This window comes from Megalops cyprinoides, chromosome 13, assembly GCF_013368585.1.
Source record: "Megalops cyprinoides isolate fMegCyp1 chromosome 13, fMegCyp1.pri, whole genome shotgun sequence".
Lineage (NCBI taxonomy): Eukaryota > Metazoa > Chordata > Actinopteri > Elopiformes > Megalopidae > Megalops > Megalops cyprinoides.
Genome location: NC_050595.1, coordinates 21,565,282 through 21,586,280, shown reverse-complemented (window position 1 = coordinate 21,586,280; position 20,999 = coordinate 21,565,282). Strand labels below are relative to the sequence as shown.

The following is a 20,999-nucleotide window of genomic DNA, read 5'->3' as shown; positions in this document are numbered from 1 at the left end:
TAAGGATGTCTAGTTTTATAAAATTTGTTTTAAGTCTTAAATAGGATCTCCCCCATTTACTTGAGAGTGGCATAGTTTATCCTGTATGGTGTCCCCAACAGGCCACCTCATGACTGAACCATGGGGGGAAAATTTTGTTTTGTGTGGCAGAGAAGCAGCCAGCTCTGCTCTGTCTCCACCACATACAACATATGTATTCAAAGTGTGCACTTCTGACCACATCAGTTCTCAGTCCTAACCGGGGCCTCTGGGCCCAATCAATGAGCTGAAGCAAACTCTACAACTCACAGAGTTCTGCACTGAATACTGAAACATTTACATTTAGTCCTGTGGCAGATCCTCATATCCTACCAAAAGGTGATACATGTTGACCTTCAACAGTGATGAAGAACCGGTTTAAATTTGCTCCATGGTTTTAAAAGAAAAACGCTGGCCATTTAAGTACTTACTCCGTGTAAAAATGCATTGTAGAATACAACAGTAGGCTGATATCTGTATGTGCTTTTGAGGTAACATTCGCAATATCCTGTGCAGGGCATCCTGAACAAGAAGCTAGTTAGTATTAAGTGTTTGTAATGAGTGGTCTGAAGCAACCGGAAGTTACCCAATGTAATGTGCAGCTGAATACCTCATTCACCCACAGAGATATATGTATGAGCCCTGCTTGCGTTGTGTCTGTTGTCTGTAAAGCTCTCTCTCTAAAGGCAATCAACATTGAAAACATAACAGTGACACTTGCCAGACATGGGATTTCATGCTGATCTAGCACAAAGCAACAGCCAGAACAAGGATGTAATACTGAATGAATCGGAAAGAAAATTTGCTGACTTGATATACAACTGTGTCATTAAGATTGTTGAGCTTTTTTCCCCCCCGTATTGCTTCTCCTCTTTACAATGAATTGTACAGCGCAGTTCTTCCCGCCCTAGAGAGACGCCTTTCTTCCTGAATCAACCACACGCAGTGAAGGAGTCAAAGCAAACCTGAGTGAGGCGTTGTGAAGGGCCACCTGTTGGTGCGCTGATCCCCTGCTTTCTCTCTCTCCTCTGAATGGCCCGTTGCCTTGGCAGTGTTCAAGGTATTAGACGCAGGGCGCGCTCAGCGCTGAAAGTGGATCCCAGAGATCAGCCCATATGGGGCCTGTGACCTTCAGCTGTCATTGCCCAGCAAACACCGGAGTGGAGAAAAGAGGCAGGCTGCGCTCTGCTGAAGCGCTGCCTCCCTGAGCTTCACCCACACTATCGGAAAGGAAAGCAGACGCAATATCTCTCCATTGTCCTTCCCTTCAAAACAAGAGCAGCATTGCACTAGCGAGAATGACGGCTCTTGAAAAAGAGTGTCTTCGTGCCAGGGTTAGCTGATTAGCATATTGCGTGTTCTTCAATAGAGCACAGATGGATGAAAGGAAAAATACTATCAGTGATACAGACAATGTTAAGTGGGACTACACTACTGTGAGTAGCTGGAGAACAATGGCTCAGTGAAGAGTGCAGATCACCCGCTCTCTGTATGAGTGTTTTGTGTTGGATGTTACCAGCAGAACAAGTATCAGGGGATCCCGTTGCCACATCTGTGATGAGACACAGTGCACAGCATCATTGATATTTACAGAACCACTCTTTAACATATTCAGAAAAGTACACCCTGAGTGACAAAGTTCTTCTGGGCACTGGCATTACACTGGCTGTGTGAATGAAAAGGGAAAGCTTTCCCTTCATCCCCCTGCGATGTGGCCTATCTGGGAGCACAAGGATCCTGGTAGTGAAAGCAGGCTGTGAATGTGCTGCATGGGGGAACCAGGGGGCGTGGCTAAAGGCAAGGTGTGAATGAGACAGGAGGTGCTAATTGTCAGGAAGAGGAAGATCACACCTCAGGAGACCAGCACAGCCTGTGTCCTATGTCATTTCTCTGAGTCAGAGACATTAAATTAAGCTTGGATTTGGACCAACTCACTGCACCCTACTGGTACAATATCAACATAAATGATGATGATGTTAATGATGAGGAGAATGACCACGCCAACAGTGAGTGCTCGGAGCACTGTACATTATATAGTTTGTGACATTCAGATAAAAATGTCATGATATCCCTGGACTGCTGCCTCTGGCTGCCGGGCACAATAGCCACAGTCTTTGCGATAGCATTAGCCGGCAGATCCAGTTCTTTATCTTGAACTCTGATAACCACTTCACATCTTTGTTTCAAAGCATGGGGGGATGTCATGAAGTCCATTCAAAAACTACAGCCAGGACCTCCTCGAGTGGGGCAAATTCAATTTGCAGCTTTACATGAGACTTTGGTGTGTAGGTCTGGATAAAGCCATCCCTGCAGCGTGACAGCCTGAATTCCTTCCTGCTCTGAGCAATACAGATGTAAAGTGTGCTATTATGTGCCGGATTAGAGGGAAGATTTGTCTGGGTTTCACTGATCTCATTAAATGGCTGGAAATTTGATTTCTTAATCTGGGATGTTGGGGGAAAATCTCCATTATACATACTGTGTAACAGCATGCTTTACAAGCCATTAATAATTTGATGAATGATTAGCTGTAATAATCAGAAAGGCTTAACAACTGTGTTTTCTGGGTAATCTCATGGAGAGAAACTGCGCTAAATTTTTCGTGATAAGATGGTTTTCAGCACAGGGTAGATACCTTTCAGATGCCAAATATCAATTTTAGTGGAGAGCTTCCCTGCAGCTCTTAAGATCAAAGCATGAGTCTGAAAGCATGATCTCCTCCATACACACTCACAGTATCACACGCCTTTTGATATATTTTCACTTGTCAACAGTTCCTCTTGGTTTCGATTAAACAAGGGACATCCCATTCATACATTTAAGGAAAGGTAAAAAAACTACTGTATCACATTTTGTCGCAATTCCTCTGAGAGCTCAGTTTGCTGCATTTTTTCACATTGTAACTACAAGCTCCAGTTTCCCTGCGCATTACACTTCATCCATACACAGAGGATTCACATCATTCAGGCCCCACCCTGCAAATAGCCTATGCTAATGAGGCTGAACAGCTATGATAGTAAGCATAAACACTACAGCAGTGATAGCATAGCAATCTTAAAATTACCCCCAAAAGGGTGGAGCTATCATGTGCTGTTATTAACCAATCATAATGTTTTGTTGTGGAGAGTAACAGAATTTGGGTGGTTCATACTAGTCAATGACTGACAGCACAAAGTAGATCCACCAACAATACAGTTCATAATGGTTTACTTTTCATAAATAAATATGGTGTCCAGCAAATAAACTCAGACTCTTTATCCTCTGTTCTCAGATTGGTTACCACATCACTTTACTGCAAGTAACCTGAAAAATCTTGAGCTACACTCTGAGAAGTTTTACTAAGTACAGATTTTCAACACCCTTACAGTACAGTGTGATTCATCAGTACATTGCATATCCCTGATAAAGAGAAAGCCACACTGTAGCTAATTGCTCATTTGCCACAAATACTTGGTAATTGAAAATGAAGACAAATATAAATAGTCATGTTAAAGCAAAATCATGACTGTGCAGTATCAACAATAATAATGTATTACCTTTTAATAATTCATAAACATTTAAAACATGGTGTAACTAATAGCAATCAAAGGAACTATTTGTATTTTATGATCAAACAGATTCTGCACCACTTTGAATTAAATATTTAACTTCACTCGCTTTCACTAATGCTGACAAAATGTCAGCATTATCATTAATGTTGTTTTGGAGAAAGGAGAAAAATTCTACCTTTGAATTGCTTTTATGATGCAGGGGTGTTCTTTCCAATCCACATGTTAACAACTGCAATCAGTCAATGTATTCGTTTATCTAGAGCCATAATTAAGATATGGTGTGGGAGTAAGCAAAATGCCATCTCAAAGCCTTTGAATATTTTTTCAATGGTAAAACAAGAATATAGTACATATTACATATTGCAAAAAAAGAAAATCAGCACTGAAGTGTTTATGGTCAGAACTGCGGTGTTTCACCATGAAAGGTCATAAAGGTGATGAACATTTATGAAACTCTTGGTTATTGGAATCATATTTCCATGTACAGTGGAGACAAAATGAGACCCTTTAACAAAATGAAGCAATTGTTTGAATATGCGGTAATGTGTGTTTCTTAAACAAGGTTTTTGTTCAATATCTACAGCTACATGCCTTCCCCAATTGAGTGCATTTTTCGAAGTCCTTCTGGATAAAAGTGTATCCCGAAATGAATAAAGGTAAATGCCAATGTATTAGTGTTCACAGGTAATGAAAATATCTTTAACCTTATTTCCTTTCAGGTTCAGCATGTGGCCTTGTGCAGAAATGTGCAAAGAGAGGTAGTGCACCATCCTTCCTGTTACTGAAGCCTTACCTAAGACTTGGACCTGTGCTGAGAAAATCTTGAAAATAAGAGTCAGAACCAGAATATTTCAACAAACCACTCCAGGATTCCAACTGCGGTCTGGAACACAAGATCTCAGACAATAAAAGGCTACAAAGGATTATGCTGATATAGCCATCTGCAGCACTAGGATATAACTGTAAAGGCACTTCCTTGGTCTTCCGCTGTCTGCAAGGATGGACGACCCATATCAAAACAATGTGTACCAGCAGGGCAACGAGGGGATGGGGGACAATACCTACCCTACTTATGGGCAAGGGGAGGGGGGCCAGGACGGTTACGGTTACCAGACAGACTACCCCCCTCAGGAGGAGGACGCAGCCAGCGATGTCACCGAAGGCCACGATGAGGACGACCAGATGTATGAGGGGGAGTACCAGGGCATCCCCCACCCGGATGAGATCAAGGCGGCCCAGAGGGCGGCACGGGCGGCCGCGCGGGAAAAGGCAAGGGCCGCCGCCACTGGCGTCAGCGAGGAGGAGGAGCTGGCGGACCAGTACGAGTCCATCATGGAGGACTGTGGCCACGGGCGCTTTCAGTGGACCCTGTTCGTGGTGACCGGCCTCGCCCTCATGGCGGATGGCGTGGAGTGCTTCGTGGTGGGGTTCGCGCTGCCCAGCGCCGAGAAGGATATGTGCTTATCCAATGCCAACAAAGGCATGCTGGGTAAGTCCTTAACACTACATTACATTTGCTTAGGGGACGTGTTATCCATTTATACAGCCAAGTATTTACTAAGACATTTTGGATTAAGTACCTTTCCAAAGGGCACAGCAGCAGTGGTCCACTAGGGAATTGAACCAGCAATTTTTGGGTTATGAGCCCTGCTCCCAACTACTATGCCATACTGCCGCTCCACTGTATTAATATACACTTCAAATATAACATTATATTATTATAGATGTTATTAGGAGCTGTAACGGAATGTGAGTGTCAAAATGCGGTCCAAATAAAAAAAAATAGAGTTGCAAAATATATATGTTCAGCTCCTGAGACTGCTTTACATAAATATTTTGATATAAAGATAGGAGTGCACATACTTGGGCAATTTTGCCAAGTCATGAAAACTGTCAAATTAAACTATTGGGTGAAACAAAAATCCTTTTCCATAAAGTCTGCTCTACCCAGCAGGCACTTGGGCAAGCTTGTAAATGAAAAATGTGCCCAAGCAAATTAGCTAATGGCTCGGTCGATGCCACAATTAATCTGGCTGCCTTGGGCCTTCCGCCTCACATCGATGTATTCCCACTTACTAAGGAGGGAGAGCAGCTGATGACAAAACCAGCGGCTTTTGCCAGCGTGATGGAGCCTGCTGCTCACCGCTAATCAAACAGAGTGCGGCCAGTCAGCAGTCCGTCTCTCACAGACATGCGTGCTGGCATCTCCCTTTCCCCCGTGACTCACAAGAAGTCCTGTCACCTGAGTGAAAACTGACCATGTCACCGTGTCACCTGTTACCATACCGCGACTGCTCTGGTTGCAACAGGTTTTGTTTTTCAAAAAACAAAAAATACGATGAATGATGTGTCCCTCGCTCTGTCTGAACCCACAATCATTTTTTTTGCAAACACAGTTTGCAGTGTTATAATTATTTCTGAAATCATTCTATTCTGTGCATTTTCTCTGAAAGCACTGTCAAACCCTCCACCACAGGCAAATACCTTCTTGTTACAGAATTTTTTTGTTTTATAGTTTTAGTTTAATGAATTCAACTGAATTCAACATTGAGTTTAGTGGATCAATGGATATTGGTTTTATCTTTCTAGAACATTATTGTCTCAACATACTGACTGTTGAAACTCACAATCACCGACCACTCTGATGAAGAACTCAAAAGTAGAACATTCTGAAGGGTCAATGATTTTGTCATATGACACTCGTAGGCCACTACTGCCTGAGAGAAAAAGCCCAAAACTTGAAGATCTGTTTTTTTCTGTTCTTTTGGTTATTTCTTGAGTCAGCAGGTGGTTGTGGAATCAATAGCCTCCCTCTCCTGACCTTGCTTCTAGGATGCGGAAACCTGCTGCTTCACTTCCATTTGTCACAGGTCCAGATTGGCTCTTAGAGAAAACGCAGCACGCCATTCAATCTCCAGGGCCCACAGCCACAGCTCATGGCCAGGTCTCTCTGTTGCAAGAGATGTTTCCAGTTTTAAAATCACTGTTCACTCTAATGTAGTGGAAACGTACCAAATACATTTGTTTTTCCAGTATAAAGCCTTTCCAACCTTAGGACACAGGCTTTAAATTTACATCACTCTAATATGCTGACCTGCTGGGCTTACAGGCTATGTAGTGATGAAACTGCATATTAAAAGTGCAGACAGTGAGCCCCTTAGCCGTGTTAAATTATTCATCTCTTCACTGACAAACAAATACTGCAATCTCTGAAATGTGCTTAACCATACACTGTAGCCGTTGTCCTCAAACTAAAATCCACTAACTCTGTGTTTTGCGTCACAGATGTCTCACCCCTTGGCGGAACGCACGATTATTTGGAATTTGAATTATAACCAACTAATGACTTTATCAGAGACACTATTCTTGTGCAGTTACCTAACCCTGTCTCTTTATTTTTGTCTGCTTCTCCTTGCAATAAGCCAAACCCAACCACAGTGGCAGCAAACTGCAGAAGCCTTCATTAGTGAGGGACAGAGATTTCTGAGCCCACCCCTGCAGACACCCTGCCTTCGCTTCACCATCAGTCTGGCTGGCATCCCAATCACTTGAGCTCTGATTCAGTGGATCAGAGCTGTCCAGTCACAGTGTTGTGTGACTGTGCACAGCTGACAGCCTTGTCTCTGTTTTTGTGGGAGGGGGATCAGGGCTGGTTCCCATATGCTCTGCCACTTCCAGAGGGCGCTCCCCATCTACCTTGCCGGTCTCATGCCAGGCCGCCTGATGCCAGTGCCATCTGTAATGGTATTGTGCTTGGCACCAAGGTTCAGATAAGAGTGGGCTGCAGGTGGCATAAGATCCATAATTAAACTGAGCTCTGAATAATAATTCCCCAAACATATTTTGGAGAACGTTTACAGTATGCGATTAAGAACATTTACAAATGACCGCAGACTTTATACAAGACCTTACATGTACATAAACAAACGTGCTATCAATGAAAAACAGCTGAGTGAAATTTAATCACCAGGTACAAGTGCATATCCAAATTACTATGGACAGAGCTGTCCTAGTGCACTGTGTCCCACTTCATAAAGCAGTAAGCCTCATCACTGGTGCCAAGACACCTCACACAACAGCAATGTCTCCCCCCTTGACAGCATGTGTGATCCACGGCTTTAATTGTTTAAAGGCCCAAATGAAGGTTCTACTACTCAGATTGGGAATGTGATGCAGCCCGGTGCTGTATGAGGGCAATCGTTATTAGAAATAGGCTGTAATCCAGAGGGAGGGTTCACACCATCCCCTCACGTGCCTGTTAAGCTGCTTATCCCTACTGTAATTAGGGCTGTGTAGTAAAAACCAAACAGGACAAAGAGACAAGACACCTAAAAACCTACCACAGCAAACCAAGGACACTCTGCAGGTGAATACGTTTGAAACACCGTGGCACAATGCACACCACTGCAACCCCACTGGCTCTGTTCAATTTCACTGCAATTTGCTGTGCCCTTGACTTTTATAAATTAAGCATGTTTGTTACCGTTTTTTGGTTAATTTCATAATTTATTATTCATCTGTGACTAATAATCACAAAGCTTATCCAAAAAAACTTTCAAAACAAAAGTGACCTCTGTTTGTTTCAAAAAAGTGATAAAAAGATGAAATCTCACCCACTTTCATTATGCAAAGCACATTGTTGTTTGATTAGCTAAAGCAGAGAGTTCTTTAAAGGGGAATTATTGTACTGTATTTAAAAATATGTGTTGTATGATTGTTTTAAATCATCTTGAAACATTTTAAATGTGTTAACACTTTAACATGTGTTAACACTTGATTTTGGCATTTCATTCAAAGAAAGGTTCAAAATCAAAGGGAGTCCTTCAGAAGTATTATTTAGATAAAAATGTCCACAAAAGCATCATTTTCAGATTTCACCAAATACTTCATCAGCGTTGTAGGAATGAATGCCTTGCATTTACCTGGGGGTTTAAAAACGAAAGACTCTTGCTGTATATAAGTATTATTATTATTGTCTTTTTCCATTCACGCTAGCTTTTTGTAACTTTTTGTAACTTGCTTCCACATGCAATATAAAACTGTAAGAGACTATGTATTACCAGACATTTCTGCTAATTAAATTTAAACTCGCAAAGTTTTATACTTCGACAATGCGTTCAAATGTGATATTGTTATCTAATTCTTGAAGTGTCCAGCAGTGCCATTTGTGCTCAGTTGTCTATAATTTGTGTTAAATGCCAGAGAGAAACCTCTCTCTCAGATCCTTCACCCTCCCTTGGAGAGTCTTTGCTACATGGCTCCCCCTTTCATGGGTAAATGTCAACAGAAATTCTGTGCATATCAACAGCTCAATCAGAGGATATCATGAATAATGACATTTCCCTCCCTGCATCCATACTCCCTAAAAAAAGAGGAGTGATAGAGCCACCTAGTGGAGTCAGGCATAAAGTGCAAGAGTTTCACTGAGACACAGTCCTGTCGTATACTTCTGATGTACTCCTACTCAAAGAGAATTAAGGGGTGTTGTATGAAATATCTTTTCTACCTTTTTGCTGAAAATGAGACAGCCACGGGCACTGGTTAGAGTAATGCACCAAGTACACAGAGAAACATATTGCTTTTACTGGTGTTCTGACACACTGAACCATGCAAATACTCAGTGGGAATGGCTGAACAATGTGTGCTGAACAGTGTAAAGCATACTTTAAAATAGAGAGCACAGAATAAGTAGGAGGCATGGATTACACAGGGAGAATCATGAATCTTGAATCATTCTGTGCTATTGAACACCAATGCAACTTAATATTTTGTTTAGTATTGATAATAAATATAAACGATGTAGATGAATCCAGTTGAAGAGATATAGACTATTATATATGAAGCATTTCAGCAGGGATGTATGAATCGTTGCTGTTCTGCACTTTGACTGGGTTTCGGCTCTCTCTTGTTCTTTCTCTCTCCCCTGCAGGTTTGATAGTGTACGTGGGAATGATGGTGGGAGCATTTGTGTGGGGTGGCCTGGCGGATAAGGTTGGTCGAAGGCAGTGTCTGATCATCGCGCTGGCCATCCACTGTGTCTTTGCCTTCCTCTCCTCCTTCGCCCAGGGCTATGGCTTCTTCCTCTTTTTCAGACTCTGTTCTGGCATCGGGTGAGAGACTGTCCTGAAGAAGAGTACCAGGGCATTTGGGGGGAGCTTGAACGTTTCAGCAAATGGAATAGGCTCTTATCTAGCCAGGAGAAGTACTATCATCAGATGTCTGTAAAAGTCACATTGCATTAGCTCTTAAATGTAAATACAGTACACCCTCAGAACTAAAATAAATCTGCAAAATGGTGTTACACCCAACAACAGCTTGGCTCCAAGGATTTAGTTGCAGACTGATGCTTTTTTGTACTACAGTGAAAAGAACATAACAGTGTTCCAGCCCAAATGAATAGTTCCAGGTGACCGGAATAGTACATTTGGCTTTTTTGTGTGCGTTGAGCAGTGATGAGCCCCACATCAGCAATTAGGTCACAGCTGCAGAAGCTCTTTATTCTTTGTTTAAAAATGGCAACAATGAAAAAGGAACGCCGGGAACAGATCCCTCCCTCTGTGGAATTCCACACCTCTCCTTCATATGAAACGTTCAGCTTACAGTCATCATAAAAGTATGTGGACTTTGGAGAATTTGTCTTTGGAATGATGCCCTTTGGATAACACTGCGCCCCCAGTATGTTTTTGCTGAGAACAATAATAGTCTGCTCTGGAGCTCATCATTGCCTGAACACAAGACAACGTCCTCATCAAAGATCTTTGTTCCTACTGCAGAGATAATTTGTCATGACAAATTCTGTGTGGTCTCTTCTTTTCAGTATTGGAGGCACCGTTCCCATTGTCTTCTCGTACTTCTCTGAGTTCCTTACCATGGACAAGAGGGGCGAGCACCTGAGCTGGCTGTGCATGTTCTGGATGATGGGGGGGCTCTATGCTTCCTTTACTGCCTGGGGCATCATTCCTCACTATGGTATGCAACAGTAGACATAATCTAATGAGTGGACAACTGTCTATCTGTCTGTCTGTCTATATATGAGACTGATTCAGAGTGAGGCATTTAATACAATGTTGCTATAAATACATATCACAGGGGCAACATGAACAACAAGGCTAGATACAAAACAGCTAGAATTACAGTAAATTCCCTGCATCAAAATGAAAAGCATGTAATTTTGAAATTACATGAAATAAAATATGCATGTAAAAACCTTATCTGAAGGAAGTATGAGAAAATCAAAGAGGCTATTAAACTTCTCTTTTTGCTGACAAGACTCATAAGCTCATATTCAAATGCTCAAACGGTCATTAATACTATTGGTGTTTATGTGGAGCTGTACAATAGTAACATAGGAGTATATATGTTACATAGGAGTGTTGTTAAACCGAATCTTATTTATTGCACCATATTCACTGTGACGCCAGTTACGTGAAAGAGCTACAGTTCTTTACAGTAGAAATGACGTAAGGGCGTTGTGATCAGATTATGGGTCCTGTAGGGAAGGCCCAGTTCCTCACAGCCGAGGTGAAGCCTGGGCAGGAACTACCTGCTTCCTGCGATTACCTGTACATCGGCAGCTAGGCGAACACATGCTCTGCTGTGTGTTTCAGGCTGGGGCTTCAGCATGGGCACCGAGCTCCAGGTCCACAGCTGGCGGATATTTGTGCTGGTGTGCGCTCTGCCAGGCATTGCATCCCTCGTGGGCCTGATCTTCATGCCTGAGAGTCCGCGCTTCCTCTTGGAGGTACAGTGAGAGCCTTCCAGCCAATCTGGCGCATTATTCATTAAACATGCATTAAATGTTAAGGTATTCGTTAATTATTTATTTAAAAAAACAGGAATTTTATCAAAAAGCATAAGATCAAGTTGGGTAACTGATTTAATTGCAGGAACATACCTTCACACAGTATATTCCCTTTTTCAGAGACAAGAAGCTTTAGCACTGTCAGCTTATATGAAGTCATTTTACAAGTTACTTCTATCTGGTAGAGGCTCCATCTACATCTGTATTAATAAAGATATTAAGTTTATATATCAATGTGTTTTTTGCAGAACGCAAAGCATGACGAGGCCTGGATGATCTTGAAGCAGGTGCATGACACCAACTGGAGGGCAAAGGGTGAGCCAGAAAGAGTGTTCACAGTAAGTAAACCTATATCTTATCAGCTTTACAAATATACCCCACTGTAGGTTTACACTTTATTGTGTTTGCTGATACTGCTGTGTGTCCGTGCCCAAGTCCTGTATCGTCAGAATCAGAATCCCACTGAAAGCAGAGATGTACGCTGATGTTATCCTTCTTTCCCCTCAGGTCTCCCAGATAAAGACACCAAAGCAGGAGGATGAGTTCATTGAGATCCAAAGCTCCACAGGAACTGCTTTTCAGCGATGGATGGTCAGAACTATGACTTTGATCAAGCAGGTAAGTTGAGGATCTTAGCAAGGACAGAAAACATCGAAGGACGGCACATGAAGGGTAACGGCTGCGATTTCTGCGATGCGTGCAATGTCTTTGTGACGCGCTCTTCTGCACAGGTGCTGCAGAACGTGCTGTCCCTTGTGTCACCCAGTCTGCGACTCACCAGCCTGTTCATGGCCATCGTATGGTTTACCCTGGCCTTCAGGTAAACAACTGACGAGACAGCCAGCTGCAAACCTATATCAATGAACTTTGCCTAGGTGATTAACTGAGGGAAAAGCAAAGAGTGTTGACTCCAGTTGAGGCGATGGGGTGGTGCCTAAGGGCAGGAAATGCATGCTCTCACCCCAGGTGGTCACACATGTGTGTTTCAGAGGGAACAAAGGTAACACCTTTAATTTGAATCATTGTAGCATGATCATTCAACACAGAGAAGCCCTCCAGGGAATTCAGGTTTCAAATGGGAGAACACACAAGTTGAGTGTAGTACTTTCTGACAGAGGAGAGCAGGCCCATTTTAAATTTAAAAATCACTTTGTGTTTCAGTTACTATGGGCTGTCGGTGTGGTTCCCTGACATGGTCAAGTACCTGCAGTACGAGGAGTACGAGTCCAAAGTGAAGCTCTTCCATCGGGAGAGGGTCGAGCATTTCCACTTCAACTTCTCTCTGGAGAACCAGGTCCACAAAGAGGGAGAATACATCAATGACAAGTATGATAACATCTTGTTCCACCATGTAAAGTTCTACATGCAAGAGAAAATATGTCCTTTTATGAGAAAATCCTCATGTAATTCTACTGTCATCTTTGCAGAATGTCCTAAATGTGTTTGCTTGTATAATAATCTATTGCAGAACAATTTTGAAAATGATCTTGACTTCATTTTTCATGGTTACTGAAGACCTTATAAAAAACTTTGTGAGTCATTATGAATGCATACTGAAATGATGCAGTGTTACTGCTTTAAATGTGTTATCCATAACATGCTTATTTAGGTGTTTCAGCGGCAACATGAATGTCAACATTAAAGGCGTCATTCAAAAGAACACTGTCCTGCTTTAATTAGACATGAATGATTGAGGAAAAAATAAAGTACTTATAAAGTCATCTTTTCCAACTTAACTAATGATCTACTAACTGACATTAGTGTTTCCCAAAAGTATTACCCAAATTCTTACACAGAATTGGATCTAATTGAGTAATTACCCATGTGCAGATGATGTGTGACTCACAAATTCATGAATGAACACACATCCTGTAGCAGTTTTTAAGTAATGAGATTTAGTAATGGTAAATGGTAAATTTAGTAAATTTAGTAATAGACCTTGGAACTGTTTTGGAAATATTTCTCTCAAATGCTTATTGAGTTGAGACTTTCTATTTTGTGTTTCCTTGACAGGTTCACCAACATAGAGATAAAGTCTGTCAAGTTTGAGGATTCACTGTTTGAAAACTGTTACTTTGAGGACATCAGGTCTACTCAGACCTTCTTCGAGAACTGCACCATCAAGGACACAATCTTCTACAACACAGGTAGGATATGCTGCAGGCTGCTGGTCAAAGATGCACACACACACACACACACATATACTTACACACACACACACACAAATGCATGCACACACAGCTCATTTGGATAAACATTAGTTACATACACCAGTTGTGTTGCTGTGTGTGGGTTCACACACACTAATCTTACAGGAGTGGACACACTCCTTGTGTGTCCAAACACACAAAACTCACTTGCATTTCAGAGGACTGTTAAAGGACACTAATGACAGGAGAAATTTGCACTGGGGTGAGAGCTGAGTGTAAACCATATGGGTACTATTAGCTCAATGAAGTCACAAGCATTGAGCAGGAGTCTGAAGCAATTAGACCATGCCTCACACCCTGTATAAGCGTACACTTTCATGCTTTACGCATCATTTGTGTGATGTAACAACGGCTTTGGAAATAGGAATGCAACATATCCATCAACTCCTTTATGATGTATCTGTCGTGTAATTCACAGACTTGTGGGAGGAGAAGTTCATTGACTGTAGACTGGAGAATACTACGTTCCTACACCCTAAAAAGGGCTGCCACCTAAATTTCCAGCAGGAGAACGATATACTCATATACCTTGTCAGCTTCCTGGGGAACCTGGCCGTGTTGCCAGGCAACATCGTATCAGCCCTTTTCATGGACAGGATGGGAAGGACCCAAATTATTGGTGAGTGAATAAGCGAGGGCAAAAGCGGAGCTTCAGTGGTGAGCAGTGGGAACATTTTTTTGGCTGATGTTGTCAATGTCCTGAATTGAATCCGGTGCCTTTGGGCCTCTCTTGCACCCCCTGCAGGCGGCTCCATGCTCATCTCTGCCGGCTGCACTTTCTTCCTGTTCCTCAGCTTCAGCCAGGCCGCCATCATCGCCTGGCAGTGCCTCTTCTGTGGCACCAGCGCGGCGGCCTGGAACGGCATTGAGGTCGTCACAGCGGAACTGTACCCAACATCCAAAAGGTAGAGAATGCAGCGTCCAGTCATTTCGTGCTGTACTATGCGACCGTAGATTTGTCAGTAGTGTACGTGACCGCAACTTTAGTCGGTGTACAGTACACAACTGTTGCTGTCTGCATCGTCACCTTTTTTTTGTTTTGGTAGCTCCTGTTGCTGTCTTGAGCAGTATACTTTGTGATCCTTACGTCAAAAGTCTGGATGTATGATGCAAAATGGAAATAAATTTTAAAAAGTGAATGCAAAGCAACAGTCCTATTAGGCAGAGCAAGCGTTAAATTCTCTGCATTGTCTGTCAATCATCCATTCCAGTGATGATGACAGAATGAGGCTTTCTGAGCCCTAAAATAGATCAAACTATCATCTAATATCACTGGCTGATTAGAACTACAGTGAATCATGGTGTCTTAATATTAACAGCAAAGTCTTCTGATTCACTCTTACATGTAAGAGATTGGCAGTGCCTCTTAGTAGCTCCATCCATTATGTGGTTAATGAAGTTTTATTCCCACATCATTTCCTTCTGGTATTTGAGGAATTTGTGATTGGTAACAGAAGGCAATGAGGCATGTATTTCAGCACACGTGCATATGTCATTTTCTTTCCTGTAAAATTAAGCTAAATGCTATTCGAACCCTTTAGCTATCCATTAAGCTAATGATTGTTAAAGAAATTAATATATACAGGATTTCATTGAGATGCAAGGCTTGTCAAAAGAAGCCTTTATTGCCCGTTGTGACTAACGCGCGGTTGTCTGCCCCTACAGAGCCACGGCATTCGGAGTCCTAAACGCCCTATGCAAGCTGGCCGCCATCCTGAGCGGCTCTATCTTCTCCTCGTTTGTGGGCATCACCAAAATCATCCCCATCCTGATGGCCTTCTCCGCGCTAGTGTGCGGAGGGCTGCTGGCCCTCAAGCTGCCCGAGACCCGCGACAAGCTGCTCATGTGAAAAGCCAAACAAAAGGTCAAAGGTCAACAGTCCGGGACAGGTACCGCACAGCTGATCGAGCAGAGCTGGGAGAGTGACTGACACATGCCAGGCATGCAATGGAGAAGAGGTCAGATTTGTCCACAATTGTGTAGAGAATATTTATGTAGTGTCTGCTTTCTTTTGTTCTACTTCACCAGTTTTCATATTGCGTAGATTCGTCTCATTATTTCTTTTAAACCCGCCTCAACCACCATCCTCTGTCATAATAAAGTAACCCTGGGATCAAACAAATTTCTACAAAGCACTCTGTGGCTTGTCACTTGGTATGTTTGTGGTTTTAAATGGTAAAATGACAGTGAGTGACAAAAAGAATGAAGTGAAATGCCCCCCCCCCCCCACCCCCACCAGTGCACAGATCCATCGAGAACAACTTTAAACTTAGCGCTTTTATTTTGAAATGCAGAGATTCCCTGAGTCAACCCTGAGTCTCATTGGAGCAGACTCACATTAAAAGTTTTGGCTTCTGTTGGCCAGCATAGTCCAAATTACTGCTGTTCTCTCGCTCCAGATTATGCTACAAAAAGCTCTGCTGATTGAGGGAGTCTTTTCACTGTGCCATTTTATGGTCTAATTAAAGCGTGGAATTCAGGTGCAGAAGTTGTTGCTTGCTTCTCAGCAATGTTTCAGTTAGGACCATCCTCCAGCTGATGGCCTCTGTCTTAGGTTAGGATAATAAAGTCTACTGTATTGAAAATGTTTTTCTCTTGTGATTTGCTGATATTTTTTTTCCTACGCTATGAGAATTCAGCTTCAAGATGGGTGAAACAAGGGTCGTCACTGTATACCATTGAAGGTCATAATTTTTGTAGAAGGAAAAAAAGAACAGTTAGATATTACTTGTTTAAATTACTAGAAACATAATTACATCCCCTTTGTACCTCTGATAAAGTGGTTGGACATTTCATTAGGAGAGGGTCAGTGTTTTTTTGCCATTGTCTGTAGCTGTTAATGGGCAGAGATACAAACCAGATCATGATCTTATGTTCTTTTCAAAGCACCGTGTCCATCCATCTGCACAGAATGTAGAGGCAAAATGTATCTTTCTGCTTTTTAATGCATTTTCTGGTTTTTGCTGAAAGCAAAAATTTGCATCGGTGCAAAACGAATGGCTGTATCTGTGAGTCCTCTGCTATCTCCTGTATGTGAATTGTCGATAAACGTCCTTGCTTTCTTTCCGTGAAATATTTAGCTTTCTTCATAGAGTGATCCCCTATGAAACTCTCCTATACCATTAAATTTAGTTTGTTACTTCATGTTGTATTTCAAACCACACCATGGTTTGCTTTTTCTTCTTTTTTAATTTTAAATGATTCCGAAAACCATGCATACTTTGAAACAGCAACAGAAAAAATCCTTACATTTATATTTTTGGAAGAACCAATGTCTTCACAACATTAATAGCATTGGAAACAACATCTGCTAATGTCATAAAATCTACAAAAAATGTAAAAGCTGCATATTATTTCAAAGACTGTTAAAGATGCATGTGTGTTATCCCCAAGCAATGTTTCTATATCCTTTTAAATGTCTGTAATTAAATTAACAAAACGGTAGTCTGAATGGTAATTACTGTATGTTTCACTGTAAATAAACATGCTGAACTTGACTGTGGTCATTGCTGACATAAATGTATGATTATTTTAGTAAGGGCTGCATTCATAAGCAGCTTCGAAAGAAGTCATCAGACAGAGTCTTGAAGAATCATTTCCATTTTCAACAGCAGAGAGTGGCACAAGTTTGCTTCCAATTTATTAACATATTTCACCAATCATTCATGTCATGTAAACACTTAAATATGTCTGTTAAAGACAAGGCTGTGATAATATGTTGTTACATACTGTTGAATAATATTCACCTATGCTCAGTGTTGCAGTTAATCAAAGGTCATCGAAATACAGTATTATTGAAACTAAAACCATGAAACCCAAAGCTATAGTAGAGCAAAATGTTGATATTTTTTCTTAGCTTTCCTGAGGTAAAGTATAGATTTTGTTGAGGAATTTGACAGTTTGACAGTTTTCACTCTAAATCCTGTTCAACAAATAAAATATGTATATTGTATGACCACCTATTTGCTATTAAGAGCAGCAGTTCCTGACTGAAAGCACTGATACTATATCTGTTGTACATCAAGCCAAAGGTTTTTGTCCTCACTTGAGCTCAGCCCCATACAAAAAAATGATATATTGAGAATATTTTAGAGAATATTTTTTTTAGCTGTCAGCCCATTGAAACCATTAATATATTTAAAATATATTTGCAATATATTCATTGGTTGAACAACGTATATCTCAATATATTACAATATATTTCATTTCATATGGGGCAGCTCAGACCAGTAGTAAGTAGTCAGTGTGTTTTTCTTTGACTTCTGTTTGAACTGTACTACACTAGCAAGAACAGGCTTATGAATACAGGTCTTCAATGTTTTATTTTGACTTAGTTTGTTAGTGTTTAATTTATGGTGTGTGGAGAGCCATATTTTTGTTTTTATATTTTAATTTAAAAGAAAATATGTGTCTGACTGAGGTTCTGACCATCTTTTATTTTATTTTATTTTATTTCTCCCCGATTTTGTTTTGTGATGGTAAAAATAAAAATCTATCGATCTACTTGACAGTTTGTGGGTCATAATTATGAGTTTGTTGATTGACATTTTTTTCTTCATTTTGGTATTTATTTCATTAATCCACAGAGATCAGCACAGATTCTATACATTCAATTTTGCATGATTGACATATGTCTTTACACAGCAACTTACCTCCCTACAGCTGTCTATTCCATAAAGCATTATGCAGGTGGGGGTGGGGAACTGAGAGAACCTCAAGGAGCGGGGGGGGGGGGGCAGTGGCACTTGTCAAAACAAGGCAGCACACAAGTGTGAGGGAGTGACACTAGTAGGTGGTAGTGTTTACTCTGACAGGAGTGTGAAAAAGCCTAGTGAGCCATTTACCAGTAGCGGTTGTTCATGAGAATGTGCAAAACCAAAAAAAAAAAAAAAAAAAAAAATAGACTTGAGTAAAAATAGTTCTTGCTCTTTCTTGCATAAATGTCTTTTGTAAACATTTGAAATTCAACTGGTGTCAAAGGGTGTTTTCCATATGATATTTAACATTACTGAAATTTCCTATTGAGCTGGACATGTGCTGTCTCTATAGACCCTGTCTGATTGTGAACTGCATGCTAGGGATCTAGTATGGGATATTTGTATCTGGGCACGCGACCAATACAGAATAATTATATTTAATCATCAAAATCATGTTACTTTAAGAATGCTCACAACTCTGTCCAGGTCTTATAAGTACATGTAATTTATAACTTGATGGAATGTCGCCCCAATTCTGTGCAACCAGAATGTCCAGCTTGTTTTGGTTTCACACTCAGGGTGAAAAATACTACGCATTCAAAATCTCACCCAAATTCTCACGGGAATACAGTGATCAGGAATTCATGCGATCAATGACAAGAAATGGCCTTGGTCCATTGACAGTGAACACATGTATATGCAGGGAATATTGCCAATATTTGAGAATTATGAATGTGTGCATTCAAAGTATATTTAGTTGTTTGCATGCATGTCTTTTTAATACACCATTAATAGTCACTATTCAAAAGAAGATATGCATTTGGAATTACAAACAGTGTGAATATACATGATTGCTCTCAGTTGGAGCTAGCTTACAACCATATAGACAGATACAGGGATGATAATGTATAATGAACATTTTAATCACATTTTGAATTCCTCATTTTGCTTGCCAGTTTCATGCTCATTGAACACCTATGTGTAATTCTGTGCCCAGTTATCTTCAATGTACATGCATACCTTAAGTTAAATAGTCAGAATGGACAAAATGTTCTGGATATGATGTTTACATAGCTAGTATTGTTCTCTTTATAGGTATTTTATTCCAAATTGGCCCTTTATAGAGTTTTCTGTATATTATATTCTATGTTAATTACTCTTCTGAATGACAGAATACCACGGTGCCGCTGTGTCTGCACTGTGAGTCCTCCCATAGTGCTTACCTGTGTCTTATATGGCTGAGAAGACGGGGGTGGCAGGGGACAGGTGCCAGCACTGTGTCTCCCGCCGGTGTCCGGAGGTGCCAATACCCACCACAGACCAACACTGTCTCACCCTCCACAGGGTGAACCCGGGGTTAGGCCAGGTCAGCTGCAACAGCACGGGAAAAGGGCTTGTGCTCCCATGTAAGACAGCAGATTTTCATTTATATAAAACATGCTGAACACTTTCATATATGTCACACTATACAGAGATCTGTGCAGAACATAGTGCAACTATACAATAAATACAGTAGCACAGTACAATAAAGTCTGCAGTGGCAACATTTAAATGAAATATTTAATTTAGCTGAATCACCTCAAAGCATGATTGAAGTTTTGAATAATCAAGCTTAGCAGGTTGGAATTAGTTACGTAATTAGTCAAATGTTTTGCTTCATGTCAGTTTTATCAACCAAGAGGTTAGCCAATAAACATTTCTTGTTTAGCAGTGAACAATTTACATCAAGTGTATATGCTGAGAAGGCTGCTAAGGCACAGAGTAGGATTGCGTGAAATGAAGTAAAGTGAGGCCACCATCTTGAACTCTGTGGCCTGAGGTCAGGGCGCCCTACAGCTCAGACCCATATCCATTAGAAAATCTTTCCCTGAGGAGTTCACAGGTTGACACGAACAGTGTCTTGTACAAACAAGCAGGTCAGACGGGGGGAGGTCCCGTTCTGGAACAGCCTCTCGTCTACATGTGTGCGCAGGGATCTCATCAGTATGATCTCAACTGGGTTCATCGATGATGACATGACAATATATATTCCGACTCACACCAAGATGCAGAGGATTTCTATTTTAAAGATGGAGACTGAAGAATTATAAATTACATAATTAATTATGCTGGACACTTCACAGTTACAGTTAACTGAAATACACTGTTGTTCTAATTCTACCAATAAAGAATTCATAACAGGGCATGATCTTTTTTTTAGAATTACAAAAACTGCAATCAAAGCTTATGGTGGGTGAAGAAAGTCACAAAAAATGACTGCATAATAAGGACTGAAACAAATTATACGTTATTGTCAAGGCTGTGGAGATAATCATATCATTGTCACATATTGTCATGTTTTTTTGGAAATCCAGTTACGGAGCTACACCTGGGCAGAATAAAAGTAAACTTCAGGAATCCACCTGACAGAACTAGTAAAAAATGAAAACATTGAACACTACAAAAATTAAAACAGTTCACAGCTGTACTTTGTGGTTTGAACCTACAGTCATCGGCAGGTCAGCAGGTCAAAGCTTGTGTACTGGAGGCAGGTTTATTTGGGCGATGTTCTGGGGCAGGCCCTGAGGGCTGTGCAGGGCTGGCGGTCCACTTTCTCAGCCCCGAGGCGTGAATTGTCACCTCTAATGACGCGAATTAGATAGACAGCCGCGACACCACTGTGCACCCGCCAGTGTGAACCAATAATGGAATTTCACACCACCTGTGTAATTGGAATGATCAA

At 41.2% G+C, this 20,999-nt stretch overlaps 1 protein-coding gene across 1 annotated transcript in view; it reads left to right on the top strand.

Moving 5' to 3' along the window:
• Positions 1-15,516, top strand: part of LOC118787964 (synaptic vesicle glycoprotein 2B-like) — a 28,260-nt gene extending 12,744 nt beyond the window's left edge. Inside the window, exons 2-13 of the mRNA XM_036543751.1 lie at positions 4,289-5,058; positions 9,499-9,679; positions 10,387-10,538; positions 11,177-11,310; positions 11,619-11,708; positions 11,878-11,988; positions 12,102-12,190; positions 12,532-12,696; positions 13,384-13,517; positions 13,999-14,199; positions 14,326-14,485; positions 15,246-15,516. Coding sequence (XP_036399644.1) covers positions 4,569-5,058; positions 9,499-9,679; positions 10,387-10,538; positions 11,177-11,310; positions 11,619-11,708; positions 11,878-11,988; positions 12,102-12,190; positions 12,532-12,696; positions 13,384-13,517; positions 13,999-14,199; positions 14,326-14,485; positions 15,246-15,429 — 2,091 coding nt within the window. The 5' untranslated portion in view covers positions 4,289-4,568 and the 3' untranslated portion in view covers positions 15,430-15,516. The remainder of the gene's footprint in view (positions 1-4,288; positions 5,059-9,498; positions 9,680-10,386; positions 10,539-11,176; positions 11,311-11,618; positions 11,709-11,877; positions 11,989-12,101; positions 12,191-12,531; positions 12,697-13,383; positions 13,518-13,998; positions 14,200-14,325; positions 14,486-15,245) is intronic.
• The last annotated feature ends 5,483 nt before the right edge of the window (positions 15,517-20,999 follow it).